We start from the raw sequence: 13,922 nt of genomic DNA, 5'->3' as shown, positions 1-13,922 counted from the left end.
TACTCTAACTTCCAAGGATAAATTGGCTATTAAAAATAAAAAGAAAAATCCGCAAGGTGAGCTAATTTAGGGAATGATTATTGGTTTTCAACTGAAAAATACTATCTTCAAATACTATCTCCATTGGTGATGAGGTCTTTTGGAGAGAGCATAAGCTTACACTCAAAGTAGACTACTGTGGAGAGTCGTGATTCAATTATCGAACAAAGAATTGTGAGCCTCGAAGGTGTAATCAAGAGTGTCTAAAGTGTCGAATAAAAGGTGTATTTTGTTTGAAGCCTTTAGAGAAAGGAGTCGAGCCACTTTGTTCAAGGGTTCCAGAGAAAGGAGTCGAGCCTCAATTAAGGGGAGGCTATTTAGACAATGATCGGTTAGTTTTATATGGTTGATAAAAAAAACTCATCTCAAGTATTTTAGGGTTGGATATATATAAAACTGGACGCAAATTGTTTAGAGAATATAGATATGGTAGGGAGATGATGTTGCTCTTGCTAACAAGAAACCTTATTATCCATCACGTAAGCGTGATTTGGAACTTGTAACATTTGATTAAACATAAATTAACCGAAGAAAGAAAGAAATATAGCTATTTGAACATGTCAGAGAAGGTAGGGAGCTTGATCTCGCCTTTTGTAGACAGAGGAATGGTGAAGTCTCCAATGACCGGAAGGTCAATGGTGAGTCCGATCAGCAACTCGTAATCAATGTCCCAATCTCGCCCGATGTCCTTCGCTAAGCTTATCATTACCGAGTGCGGCACCTTCACCCCTACTTCCACCATCGTCGAACCGCTCGCTTTCAGAGATCCTGGATCTGGCACCGTCCCTGTCACAACCGATCTGCACATTCGATCGATCCATCAATCACACGATCTCAACAACAACAACATTTCATTCCTTCTTTCCTATTGAACGAATCGAGATCGTCTAATCGATCGATTCAATATATACGTACTAATCGATCGTGAGATTGTGACCTAATTTACGAAATCAAAAAACAGAGGAAATTTGAAAATGCGAGTAAACGAACGAACGAACGAACCTGCCGTCGCTTTTGAGATTGTAAGAAATCTCACAGATAGGAATGGCGTGGCTGTAAGGATTGGAGACGGAAACATAGGCCAAATATTCGACGGAATCGCGGCTCAAACGCTTGAAATCGACGTCGGTGACGGAGGCCTCTGGCTTCGGCATGTTAGCGACCTTCGTGGAGACATAGTTCTTCGCTCTGTCGATCAAACCTGCCATTTTCGCAAGGAGATTGAAAAGAAGTGCAAGAAGATGAAGAAATACAGAGCAAAGACGGAGAAATGGATATGCAGAAGAAGACGGGAGGAACGGATCCCTCCTTATAAGAGCGTCCAGACTCGAGAGAAGTACGTAAGCGTGTAATTGTTTGAATCGGCACCGAGTCACACGTGTTCTTTGCACGTGTAACTAAATGTAGTTATGTAGTACACGTGGAAAATAAATGAAAATAGAAAAATGGATAAGAAATGAATAATAATAACAATAATTATCTTAATCCATCCTTTTTTAAAATTTATTACTATTATTATTATTATTTAAATTTAGAGTTTATTAGTGAGTGGTTATAAATAATAATACAACCTCATCTAATAATTATATCTTATAATTAATTATTTAAATGAAAATTTTATTATTTAATTTAAAATAAAAAGAATATTTACAATTAGAAAATAAATAATTGTATTTATTTTAAATTTACTTTTAAATAATTATCTTTATTTTGAAATTGGTATATTAAAAATGAATGAAAAAATTATGGTAAGATTAAAAAGGCTTTAAAAAAATAATATATAAAAATTAAAAAACCAGGCACAGAGAACAAAATTTAAAAAAATAAAATTATTAAGAATATTTTGAAAATATAAAAATTAAAAAATTATATAATGTCAAATACGGAGATAGATTTTAAATAAATTTGTAATATAATTGGAATATTCACAATAGGAGAAAATTTGATTTTTATCTCTTTATTTGTTAAAATAATTTTATTTTATCTGTCCGTAAATCTTGATTTAGTAAAAGTTAAACAAATTTAATATAATGAATACTGCAAAAATATTTAAGAAATTAATTAATAAATGCAAAATGTTTGAAAAAAATATATATATAGAAAGCATGTATACAAAACATGACATAAAACCTTTCATATTTGCCTTCTCTGTCTTATATTTATTTTAATTGACCATTTTTATTTTCTAATAATTTCTATTAAAAAATGTAAAATAAGTTTAAAAAATCCATGAGAAAAAATATAATATAACTTAATTTCTAAAAATTTAAATTTAAATAGTATAATATAGCTTCGAACATTTTTTTTAAAAAATATTTGTTTATTTATTTTAAATAAATAAATAAATAAAATACAATGTATAACACAAAACTAACTTATTATATATATATCAAATTTTTATTTATATATAAAAGTGGTGCTGGACGGGATCAAAGTTGGAGTTGGAAAATGTAATTCCATCACAATCCCCCTTTAACTAACATAGAAAATTCATTCGGGTAGGTCTCGTACCACATTTAAATTGGCGGGTAGGTCCCGTACGAGGCCTCATATGGACATTTCTAAGTTTGAATATACCTCTTTTCCTTTTCTATTATGTTTTTAAAAAAATTAAATTAATTTCCATATAATTTTAAATTTTTTTTATTTAATTTATTATATTTAGGCTTTGATTTATATAATTTACCAGAAATCATCTCAATGTTTTTCTCAGGAAGTTTAAATAATAAATAAATAAATAATAAAAATAAATTTTCTTTTATCTAAATATTATAGTTTTTAAAAATAATTTTAATATCATTATCAAAGTTTCAAATCTTCTACTCTAAAATACAGATTTAGTTCTAAGTTTATAATTTAAATTTACACACACACATATATATATACATACACATATGTACATATATATACACAAACACACATATATATACATATATATATATATATACACACACATTATTGAGGAGGAGATAAAGCTTATTGAGGAGGAAATGAAAAGGTCATGGCAAAGACTGCATCCAATAATCATGAGGAAAAGCAACAAAGTTTAGAGAAAAAAACCTCAGAATAAAGGCTTCTTTCCATTTAACAATCCCATCAAGTGATCCAGAACTTGAGGCCCTCCATCACGCAGACCAGAATGCATAAATTCATTAGTAACCCACAGCCTGATTCCTGCTATTTGGGAAGCTGTCTCCATGGCCAGCTTGAAGTTTACGTACATATCTTCGTAGTAAACTGCTGCTGCGACCGGGACCTGTGATTGGGATTCCGAAAAGATGTTTAACTTTTTGTCAACAAAGAAGTCCCAACCTAATCCTAATGCTTGTCATGACATGTTGTTATGGTAAAATCGACATCGGTGTAGATGGTGATGGTGGAGACAGAGACTACGAAGGGAGAGGATCGTGTAGATGAACCTACGGCAGAGTGGCTATGGTAAAACCGAGTGGCTAAACTAACAACGTAGTAACTACGAGCACGGTGTAGATGAACCTATGGCAGACTCGTTCGGGCAAGTTAGGATGTTTTGCAGTAAAGTACCCCAAAGACGGGATTTTCGGGATAGAAACATTATAAAAAACACTACTTGGAAATGTAGAAGCAGTTGGAGAGAATACCTTGTTATTTTTAAGAGCAGCAATGTCATATAGGGGAGGCCAATCCTCCTTCTCGGCCAATATATTAGCGGCGTCTTTGAACGGTTTCAAGGCATGAATCTCGTCAAACATCCACGGGAAGATCATCTGCAGAAGCATAAATCTTGAAAAGGTATGGCATGACCTAATAAACTCAGATGGCTATTTACTCGATCAGCATGATGACATTTTATGAGTATAATGCACCTACCTCTCCAGTGAAATACACAGGACATCCTTCTTTTACAGCCTTTGTTGCATCGAATTTGTTCTCCAGTTCATTCATTATTCTTTGAGCAGACCAGCGAGACGAGGCGCCCTTTGGGGAACAGGAACACGAAGTGGCAAAAAGTTCACTCTATAGAGAGTTCAAACGACCAATATGTAATTCTAAAAGGTAAAAAAGGAGGTTACCTGGCAATATATCGACTCGTGCATGAGACCATAAAGAGGATTTGAATCAAGTGAGAGCCAGCCACTGATCTGCAAATATGTCTAGTTGTTAGAATCATTCAAGAATGAAGTTTTAGTAATAATCACTACCAATGGAAATTGTAGAATACTAACAGCATTAAGGAAGAAATAACTGATTCGTTTTGGTGCTCCAGGAACTATTATAGGATCCCATACTCTCTCAAACCTGACATGATTGAGGGGGGAAAAAAGAGAGTAATTAGATTACTACACACATTTCTTGAGTTGATTATTCATTTATCCAAAAGAATAAAACCAAAACGACAAAAATTAAGACGCCTTACAAATAGTGCATGCGCTCGAAACCTGTACTAGATCCTAAAGCAGAAAGCCCAAGAGTTTGCAGCCCTTTAGGTGTCAAGATACCACCACAGGGAAGAGGAATCTATACAAAAACAAAAAGAAATAAGTGTTTCTTTCAGTGAGTTGTAAAGGGATCTGAGAGACATTTAAGCATTTCGTTCGGGTTTTTTATAGCATTATGATGACATAAATCACGAATGTACTCACCCCGCCTCCATTCTCCTCCAAGTATTTCACAACTTCATGGACGATTTTGACATCCTGAGGATACCTCTTGTAGTATTTTTCATTTTGAATAATAATCTTTTCAAAGCATGCTCTATATACAGAATCTGCCGTGCATCCATTCCCTATTGGAGGGATTCCTCCAGTTATGAGGACTTGTTTCAATCCTTGTGGTGCAAAACTCAAATACGTAACTGCACAAAACCCACCATAGCTCTGTACAGGGAAAAAGAGATTATCTTTGAATTTGCAGTGATTTAAATTACCACACAACAGAAGGCAATAACTTATATAAAGCAAAGCCACATTTAGAAATCCCAAAGCTAACAAGTCTGCTTATTGCTTTATGTAAGTTCAACATGTTGAGCGAAGAGTACTAAACTCAATGTGTTGCTTGCAAAGACTAGAAGTCATCTATTGAAGTAAGGACGAGTAAAGAGCGCTATGCTAAACATGTTGATTGCAAAATTTGAAACTAAAAAAGAAACACTAAATTGCATACCTGACCCAAAATGGTCCAAGGTGCAGCATCAGGAACAAGACGAGTCCTAATGAATTCAGCATCATTCACTATGTTATCAGCTCGAAAATGTTTCAAGTAGTCGGCCAAGTCCTCTGCACTTTGGAATTGGGACATGGATGATGGAGACAAAGGAGTCGATAATCCTGTTCCCCGCTGCAGTGATATACATATGTAAGTGGAATAAAAGATCATGACAACAGTTGTTTATATTTCAAATGCTGTTGCTCAAAGGTAGTTGACAAAAGTCATGCCTGGTCCATCAATATAACACGAAATTCTTCGCATGCTTTTTGTATCCATCCACTTGCTTCAGTCGGTCGGGGACACTCAAATCCAGGTCCACCTTGTAAGTATAGAAGGTATGGCATTGGTTGCTCTTCTTTCCCCACTGCAATGCAGAATCTGTATTTGTTAAGGGTCGCAATTACTAAAATCATAATTGATTTAACCAAAACATAAATGCCCAAAAACAAAAACAACCCAGGTACATATAGGAACTGACAAAATAATTCTTTCGAGAAAGGGATGGATTGCAAATCAAGTAATCATCACCTAATAGCTTTCAGTATTTGAAGGATTTGGTTATAATATCATTCAATATTTAAGAAGTCCCTGAATCAGTAGCTTCAGCAACACTCAACTTCTAGAAGATGCAAGCAAACTATTTGTATTCTGACTGAGATGTTCAGAAAATTTTTTAGAGCCCATATTGCATTCTGCAACAATTTTAATCACAAGTAAAAATTTAGTCCATATGATTTGGAGGAAGATCGCTAGATTTCGTCCTTAGAGTTAGCTAAAATCTCATAACTATTCCCTATGGTTTGATAAAACACACATAAATAGTCCCGGTGGTAAGGATCATTAACGAATGTTTTATCAAACCATAGAGATGATTTCTAACATTTAAAAACATAGAGATTAAGTTCTAACTTTCTCAAAATTTTAATTAGAAAATAAAAGAAAGGATAAGATTTGAAAATTTTGCTCATTTACCAAATGCCATAAGCATAACCCCATTAAGAAACCCTATAACATTTTTATGATAGTGTTCTTTTCCTTGCTTTATCTTGGTAAGAACTAAATTCTCTTCTTCTTCTCTTACAGTTTTTCTCAGACCAATTGGAGAATGTTAATGTAACTCCAATGGTTTGAGGCTTTCTTTCTCCATTTTTTTAATACATTACATATATCAATGAACTTATTTCTTGAAAAAGAATGCAACTCTCCACGAGGAGTGTTCTTCATAGAGTGACACAACTTGTTTTCCAGCTTCATAATTTTTTATACAAGTATGAAAGAAATAGAACCGTTGAAATTGATAGACATGACGAATAAATTTACTTAACGAATAATATCCTATTAATGTGATAGATTCCTACACTAGAAGGAGCCTTTTACAATGAGAATTTAACATGTGAAACGAACCTTTTTATTCTTTATACAAGAAGCAACTACCTTATTTGTGATGTATTACATGGATAAGAAGAAATTATTGAAGGAAGCCGCCACAAGCTTTGCACTAAGATAGAAATTGCAGAAGTACTTCATGGATATCACTGTTTTAACCTAATTCTAATTAACAACAATGACATCATAACTCCACAAAATCAATCAATGAACAGAAAAAGTATACATATGCAAGTGGTCGAGAACAGTCGCCACTAGATTACGATATTCAAAATTTTCAACAAATCGAAAGTAAATTTAAAGTGAAATTAGGATTTGATTAACCTGAAACAACTTCCCGCGCATAAACGGAGATCTTGGGAGAAGAGTGATCTAGAGAGTAATTGAGAGGCACAGAAAAGTAATGGTCTCGGAGCCGGAGCTCCGGCACGGAGTACCAGGTGCCAGCTGCGTGCTCCGGCGGAGATGCTCCATTAGAGGGATTGGTGGCGGCCATGACTGCCAATGAACGGACGGAGCTCCGGCAATGGACGGCGGAAAGAAGTCTTGTGAGTGGAATTAATGAACGGGCGGGGGAGGGGAAAGAGTGAAAGAGGAGTGCCTTCATCAAAAATGGCGGAATAGCTCAACTATGGTAGGGGGCGAATTGTGGGAAAAAAAAATTAATAAAATTACCATTTTAACCCTTTCTATTTTGGTGGTGATTATTTGTACGCCCAGCGGTATAGGATTTCAACTGTAATTTGGGGTAATTTCATTCATAATTAATTTTGTTAAACATTGTTTCTGTCACACATCATATAAAATTAAAAAAGAGATCCGCCTTATCTTTTTTTCTTGAATTCAAACAAACAATAATATTAAAATTATGATAAACATTCAAATATATTAAGCATTTTAACTTAGTGGGACCCACACTGTGTTAGACGAACCCGACTCTCTACAATGGTATGATATTGTCCACTTCGAGTATAAACTCTGTGGTTTTGCTTTGGGCTTTCCCAAAAAGTCTCAAACCAAATGAATATAGTATTATTTAATTATAAACTCAGGATCATTTCTTAAATTATTAGCATGCTTTTATGGTTTTGCTCTGGGATTTCCCAAAAAGTCTCAAACCAGGAGAGAGTATTCTTTGTTTATAAATCATGATCATTCTCTAAATTGACGTAAAACTTTCATCCTCCAACACACTGAACGTGTCAAGAAGTTACGAGAGATATTTCAAGTTAATTTAATGAAGTTAGGAATAAAGATTACATTTTTCATCCCACTTTATTTATTTATTTATTTATTTATATATATATATATATATAATGTTAAAAATTATGTTAGTAATGTTGAAAATTGAAATTTTAAAAATTATGTTATAACCTTAGCACAAAATCTAATCCTTGTAAATTTTTAGAAAGTGAGAATTAAAAATGAAATAGTAGATGAGGACGAAGATAGAATCTCTGGTAGATATCTATAGGATTAAGAAATGAGAGGGTAAATTAGTAAAAGCAATAATTAGTGAACAATTCACAGTGTAAATGGTATAATGAGCCTTTAAAGTTTACTATAGTTTTTGAAACACACAAACAAAACCCAAAACACCACTTTTATCTTACATTTTTATATAAACAAAACAAAATTCTTAAACACTACGAAGACGAAGAAGACGAAGACGAACGTCCAAACATGAAAAGATATACACGTAAAAACAGGAAAATACACACAGGATTATTAATTGATCACACATTTAAAAACATCCCAAAAATTTCTTTGGGATGGTTCCGGTTGCTCGGAATTTGGCAGCCGTCTCCTCCGCCTTTAGCAGCTCCTCCGACCGTTGCGCTTCCACCGTTGCCTTCTTTTCTTCTGCTTCTTTGTGAATGATGGCTACTTTGTTTTTCATTTTTTCTCCATATTCAGCCTTTTTCTTCTCCAATTGTTCCTGTTATTCTCAACCTTGTTATACTACAATTCCACACTTCTCCTTCTCCACTTTTCTTTCTCAAATTAAATCCAGAAAATTTCCCATTCTTTTTACTCTAATTGTCGTTGCCATTTATACTCTAATTGTATGAACCCATATTCATATATTCATTTTAGAAAAAAATGAATGATTGAGGTATTTTAAGAATGAAGCTACCTACATATTTTAAGAAAAAAATTCACATATTTTATGAAAAATATTAAGATATCTTAGGAATAGATAAATACCCTCCACCCAAAGATCGAGATATTTTAGGGATAGATTCTATTGTAAATATTCTCCACCCTAACTAGGTTTTCATTCAAAAGAAATACAAAGTATAAGGTGCAATAATTTTTTTTATAGTGTTCTAATCTCTTCTCGATTGGTGTTAATAAAAAGTGTCGAGTGTTTTCCACTTGTAATCTCTTATCGATTGTTGTTAATAAAAAGTGCAGAGTGTTTTCGATAAAGAGCTCACCTCCTAAGTAAAATATCCAATTGGAAATTGTTGTTAAACCCGAGAATAGGAACAGGAATTAATAGTTACCTCAATTTTTTTCAACTTTGCTTCAAGGTTGGCTTTTTTGCTGTTCTCCCATGCAGAAACAGCAGAGAGCTTCTTCTGTGACCTATTAAATAGTCAGACAAATATTTCAGTTCATAAGTTCTTATCATGACATGAATACTGATGTGATACAGCTAAAAGTTGAATTTTAAGTTTGGAAATTACATCAATGAATGTTGGGAATCAGAATCCAGCTCGTTCCCCTGTATCTAATAAGTAAATAGGATGAGTTCAATCAAAGCCTTACTTGTTCTCAGCCTTTGATTTTTCACTATCTTCCCAGGCCTTGATGAAGGAAAACCTTTTCTCCTTTTCAACCTCCGCAAGAGCGATATCTAAGACAATTGAGGATCAGGTCAGTTTGTGAACGATCAACTTGTTACCACAGCAAATATAGCATTCTTCAGGACAATCTTGTGATTTCAGCACAAAAGTTTTAAAATATTTTATTGTTGTAAAACTAGAAGACTTAGATGGGATAAGATGCGTGCTGTACGCTCACCCCTGTCAATTGATCCACCGGAGGCTTTCTTTGGTACAGAATCTTCTTTGGTTTCTGCCAAGATCCAACAGTAAAGCAATTGTAAAAGCACCCATAGATAGAGTTTTCAGGCTAATTAATGCAATAAACAAAGGTAACTGTATAATACAGTACAAAGCCATTAAACTAGAAGGAAAATCAAACAAGCTATAATAAAAGATGGAAACAAAAGTTATCAAGGTGGGACAAAAGCAATGCTATAGTAACTTTAGCAAGAAATTTGGATGAAAATAAATTGAAGTATACGCAGTATAAAGCAAACTGAGTGATGATTTTCAAATCACAGCCAAGATGTCTAACTCCATCCATGGTAAGAGTTAGACCGATTGCCTGAACCCTGTCACCCCATCAATAGTTACCAAGGAAAGTAAACAGATGGCAAGTTAAAACCATAAGGTAGTATGTCGTTAAGATGCAACTTAAACAAGTTTAATTAAAATTCTTGGCCAATTTTATTGAGTAAGAAGAATCAAATGACAGAAAGGACACAGATCATTCTTCAAGACGACGCTAGACAGCTGTGATGCATTATTTAGCATTAGCATCTTCAAAAGTATCGATAAAGACGAATGCCTTGATTCTACCTTACCCAACTGCTAATTACTAGACAATCATATTAGAGAAAGCTATAATGTCAATTTGTAGCTTTTTTTTTTAACAATGTCTTCCTTTACACCTATAAAGGAAACAATTAATAAAAAGCTAAAGCATAATCTTCAATTTGTCACTTTAAGCATATTGAAGAATAAATTAAGTGGCAGCTAAAACCAAAGAGTATCAGAAACGCCTATGGGCCCAGTACAGCATATGTCACTGATAACAAAACAAAGAGAGGAAAAATTATTCAAGAGGCACAAAAACTTATTTATCTTCATCTCTGGAAATCCGGGAAAAGAGTGAAACGAGACTTTCCGTGAATAGTATTATGCAGGGATTGGGAATTAGGAAGTACTTAGGAAATAAAAGACCAAAATGGTACTAAACTACAAAAGAAAGATAAAAATATCGATTCAATCCAAACCTAACTTATTGGATAAATACCAAATGCAACCCTAAACATTGATGTTTTCGCGTCATTGTTGAACTTTGAAAAAGAAGAGTGAAACGTTCCGCATGTTAATGAAGAGGAAAATATTCTCCCATACGAATAGAATTAAAAGAACTTCGACAGATATGAAGGCGATGGATTTACATTTGACTTTCTCCAACAATGCAATACTAACATCAGAAAGAGTTCATTATCGTGATATGGAGTTCATCATTTCAATTGGATCTAACAAATTTCCACGCATCGGTATCACTCCCAATCAAATTTGTACAGATTCTATTCTTCGACTAGATCCATTTCTCGACGATCAAACAGAGTGTGAAAGTATAACAAGACGAAGGCCTGAATTCCTAATCTATGCACAGTACGCGCTCTATGAAGAAAAAAGCACACAACAATTCGCCTAAGCCTATAATTCAAGCACTCCAACACTTCATATCGAGATAAATCAAGGTAAGAAATGAGACAGAAATGAACAAATCGATATCATCGCAATCACAAGCAACAATCAAAGCACAACAACGAACAGATAACATAGAGGAAGAAAGAGAGATTACTATTAGAGACTGGCACTGGAACCAAGGCTTTCTCCTTATCCTCAACTGACGCCGGCGGCGGCACTGAAGCAGGAGAGGAATCGGAATTTTCTGGCGCCGCAACCATCGTTCTCAGAATTCGGAGCAAAAATGATTAGAAATGAAAAATCTCCAAAAATTTTCACCTACGTTTATCGCTATCCTCTGTGGGCCTTTACGTATATATATACTCAGAGGTCGGAGAGCTCATCAAAAAACGGTGGGGGTGTAAGCCTTACAACTGACAGTGGGATTTGCATGTGAGGTCCATGGTTTTTGACGCAGTGCTGATTTGTCAGCCGTTGATTTGTTTGACTAGTAAGTGACTGTGGTCAAAATCTGATCTGACGGTTAGTGTTGGCGGGTAATTTTGGCGATCCGTTGGAATCGACTACGCGTTTTAATCGTAGCTTATGGACAGCTAAAAAGCGCTAATCAATGCAATTTTGCCACGTCAGTCAGATACGATATGTAGATGTCGGCAAGGTGAAACGTCGACGTTTTAGATAGAATTAGATGCAATTGCTTTATTTATAATGATCGTGGTCGACCCGACAACGTGGGCCCATTTAATAAATAATTCTTTTATGTTTTTGACCAAAATATCTGCCGGAAAATATATATATTTTTTTTAATTTTGTATTTTTTTCATCTTTAATTTTTTTAAATGCCTGATTTATATATTTATTTTTATTCAGTCTTTTAATGTTAAAAAAATGTTCGATCTATTTGAGTTTTTTTTTTAAAATATATAAATTTAATCCACACAAAATTTAAAATAAATAATTTTATTAGATATAAAATTTAATTTAGGAAAACTCCATATATTAAATCCACGATCAATTAGACAGAAATATAAAAGTTTATGGACTAAACTTATGATTTAAGTTATTTTTTATTAAATAACGCGACTTATATATCACTCAGTCACGTACCTTTCATACAAAAAGAATTGACTTGTGATCTACGAAAGAATTGATCGGGAATTCATTGGAAGTATTCAAATAGGATTTCATTGAAAACGTTGAAACTTGACCACTGAAGAATGTAAAGATTGGGTAAAGCTAACGACATGTCGGGCGCTTAAATGGAGCTTGTGCAAGGTATGTTAGTGACCGACTAGAAGCTCATTTACTATAAGGTCTTTCACTGATATACCTTATTTATAAAACAAAAGAAGCTCGTTTACTATAAGGTCTATCATTGATATACTATAGTCCATTATTGTATACCGTGACAATGAAACAAAAAAATAGAGGACGCACACAAAAATCGGGTTATGATGAGGGCAAAATAGGAATAATCAAAATATTAAATTGCAATGGTTTTTTAAAATTTAATATATAAATATATTTTTATTATTTATAATTTGAAAATATAATGTACGGTCCAAAATTTTAAAAGAATAGAAAAAAAAATATCTGGAAATGCATAGCTGGATTAAAATTTTATTTTTTGGATTCTCAAAATAATATAAATATTAATCCAGCTATGCATTTCCATTTTTTTCTATTAAATATAAATATTAATAATATTTGAAATTTTTTTGGTTAATTTATTAAAAGAAAAAACAATAAATAATTTATAATTACCATACATATTATTCATTAAGAGATCATAAGTTCAATGGAGAAAAAAATAATTTCTTAAATTTTAAATTTGATGGACGAATTTTAATTTTTTTAATTAAAAAATTAGGAAGTAAATTGAACCGAATAACAAGTTTATTAAATTTAATATAAAAATTCATAAATTTATAAGAGTAATGTAATTTTTATATATTCTATTACAAGAAATTGAAGACGTAAAATATGGAAAAGGGACCAACTATATAAATAAATGACACGTGTCAATATGAGAATTGACCCAAAAGAAAAGGAAAGCTAATGGTAAATTTTTGAAAATTAGGAGCGTAGGGTAAAACTGTAAGGTAAAAAAATAATGTTTGTTGCAGTGAAAAAGTTTTTTACTTTTGTCTGTGGGGATTCAGATAGCTCTTGCTTTAATGATATCAATGCTCATCTCACTGGGATCTGTTGCCTGTAATTCAACTTGAATTCCATCCAATTCTCTCTTGAATCTATCCCTCGAACTCGCATACAACATTTTACTTCTTATTTTCGACGAGTCGGGTGACCTACATAAACAAATTACAAAAATTTAAGGAAAAAAAAAGGTTCGTAAGTTAGTAAATTAAATAGTACGATAAATACGTCGAGATAATACCAAGCAATAAAGAAGATCTTGCTCTTTTGGCAATTCTCGTCAGTTGTGAAATCGAAATCATAAACAGCGTAACGACACTCGTTAGCAGGGATGGCTGTGAGGAAGTTGTTGTAGGTTTCATCGTGACCACCGACTCGCTCGACCATCACCTGTTGGATATTCTCATCAATCTTGAACACAATGAACCTGAACTTTCTTTTGGCTTTAAGATCCAGAAACTTTAATTTGCAGTCGTCATGAACTGCCATTCCTGATGCAGAATTTGCCTATCGAAATTGCAAAAGACATGTGAAAACACAATTATTGAGAAGAAATCAAATAAAGAACGAGTTTGAAACATACCATAATGTCAGAGATTTCTGGGTTCGTTTTTTTTTTTTTTTTTTTGTTTT

The 13,922-nt window shown here is 33.3% G+C and overlaps 4 protein-coding genes across 4 annotated transcripts in view; all 4 read right to left on the bottom strand.

Moving 5' to 3' along the window:
- Positions 1-417: 417 nt before the first annotated feature.
- LOC111440838 (desiccation protectant protein Lea14 homolog) lies at positions 418-1,305 on the bottom strand. The gene is made up of 2 exons (XM_023077647.1): positions 1,042-1,305; positions 418-839 (listed from the first exon to the last, which is right to left on the bottom strand). The coding sequence occupies exons 1-2, from the start codon at positions 1,245-1,247 to the stop codon at positions 587-589; spliced, it is 459 nt and encodes a 152-aa protein (XP_022933415.1). The 5' UTR covers positions 1,248-1,305; the 3' UTR covers positions 418-586.
- Positions 1,306-2,997: 1,692 nt separating this feature from the next.
- Positions 2,998-7,246, bottom strand: LOC111440690 (proline iminopeptidase-like). The gene is made up of 10 exons (XM_023077597.1): positions 6,937-7,246; positions 5,454-5,590; positions 5,182-5,355; positions 4,662-4,895; positions 4,436-4,536; positions 4,245-4,317; positions 4,092-4,160; positions 3,889-3,996; positions 3,660-3,785; positions 2,998-3,295 (listed from the first exon to the last, which is right to left on the bottom strand). The coding sequence occupies exons 1-10, from the start codon at positions 7,217-7,219 to the stop codon at positions 3,101-3,103; spliced, it is 1,500 nt and encodes a 499-aa protein (XP_022933365.1). The 5' UTR covers positions 7,220-7,246; the 3' UTR covers positions 2,998-3,100.
- An 878-nt stretch (positions 7,247-8,124) lies between these two features.
- LOC111440827 (remorin) lies at positions 8,125-11,490 on the bottom strand. Its single transcript, XM_023077634.1, has 5 exons — positions 11,287-11,490; positions 9,643-9,696; positions 9,388-9,475; positions 9,123-9,204; positions 8,125-8,551 (listed from the first exon to the last, which is right to left on the bottom strand). Exons 1-5 carry the CDS (start codon positions 11,390-11,392, stop codon positions 8,357-8,359), a joined length of 525 nt encoding a protein of 174 aa, XP_022933402.1. The 5' UTR covers positions 11,393-11,490; the 3' UTR covers positions 8,125-8,356.
- A 1,645-nt stretch (positions 11,491-13,135) lies between these two features.
- Positions 13,136-13,922, bottom strand: part of LOC111449032 (actin-depolymerizing factor 6-like) — a 2,030-nt gene continuing 1,243 nt past the window's right edge. Inside the window, exons 2-3 of the mRNA XM_023088860.1 lie at positions 13,531-13,796; positions 13,136-13,441 (exon numbers count right to left, since the gene is read on the bottom strand). Coding sequence (XP_022944628.1) covers positions 13,291-13,441; positions 13,531-13,796 — 417 coding nt within the window. The 3' untranslated portion in view covers positions 13,136-13,290. The remainder of the gene's footprint in view (positions 13,442-13,530; positions 13,797-13,922) is intronic.

Source organism: Cucurbita moschata, unplaced genomic scaffold, assembly GCF_002738365.1.
Source record: "Cucurbita moschata cultivar Rifu unplaced genomic scaffold, Cmos_1.0 Cmo_Scf00001, whole genome shotgun sequence".
Taxonomy (NCBI): Eukaryota; Viridiplantae; Streptophyta; class Magnoliopsida; order Cucurbitales; family Cucurbitaceae; genus Cucurbita; species Cucurbita moschata.
The sequence above is the reverse complement of the archived record's forward strand: the minus strand, read 5'-3'. Positions and strand labels throughout refer to the sequence as shown.

Excerpts from the sequence above, each read along its gene's own strand:
- LOC111440838 (XM_023077647.1), bottom strand. The coding sequence starts at position 1,247 with ATGGCAGGTTTGATCGACAGAGCGAAGAACTATGTCTCCACGAAGGTC. Across the intron at positions 840-1,041 it reads AATCTCAAAAGCGACGGCAG|ATCGGTTGTGACAGGGACGG; the intron begins GTTCGTTCGTTC and ends TCGAATGTGCAG.
- LOC111440690 (XM_023077597.1), bottom strand. The coding sequence starts at position 7,219 with ATGAAGGCACTCCTCTTTCACTCTTTCCCCTCCCCCGCCCGTTCATTA. Across the intron at positions 4,896-5,181 it reads CTTGGACCATTTTGGGTCAG|AGCTATGGTGGGTTTTGTGC; the intron begins GTATGCAATTTA and ends TTCCCTGTACAG. Across the intron at positions 3,296-3,659 it reads CTGCTCTTAAAAATAACAAG|GTCCCGGTCGCAGCAGCAGT; the intron begins GTATTCTCTCCA and ends TCCCAATCACAG.
- LOC111440827 (XM_023077634.1), bottom strand. The coding sequence starts at position 11,392 with ATGGTTGCGGCGCCAGAAAATTCCGATTCCTCTCCTGCTTCAGTGCCG. Across the intron at positions 9,476-9,642 it reads CGGTGGATCAATTGACAGGG|ATATCGCTCTTGCGGAGGTT; the intron begins GTGAGCGTACAG and ends CAATTGTCTTAG. Across the intron at positions 9,205-9,387 it reads AAATCAAAGGCTGAGAACAA|GTCACAGAAGAAGCTCTCTG; the intron begins GTAAGGCTTTGA and ends ACTATTTAATAG.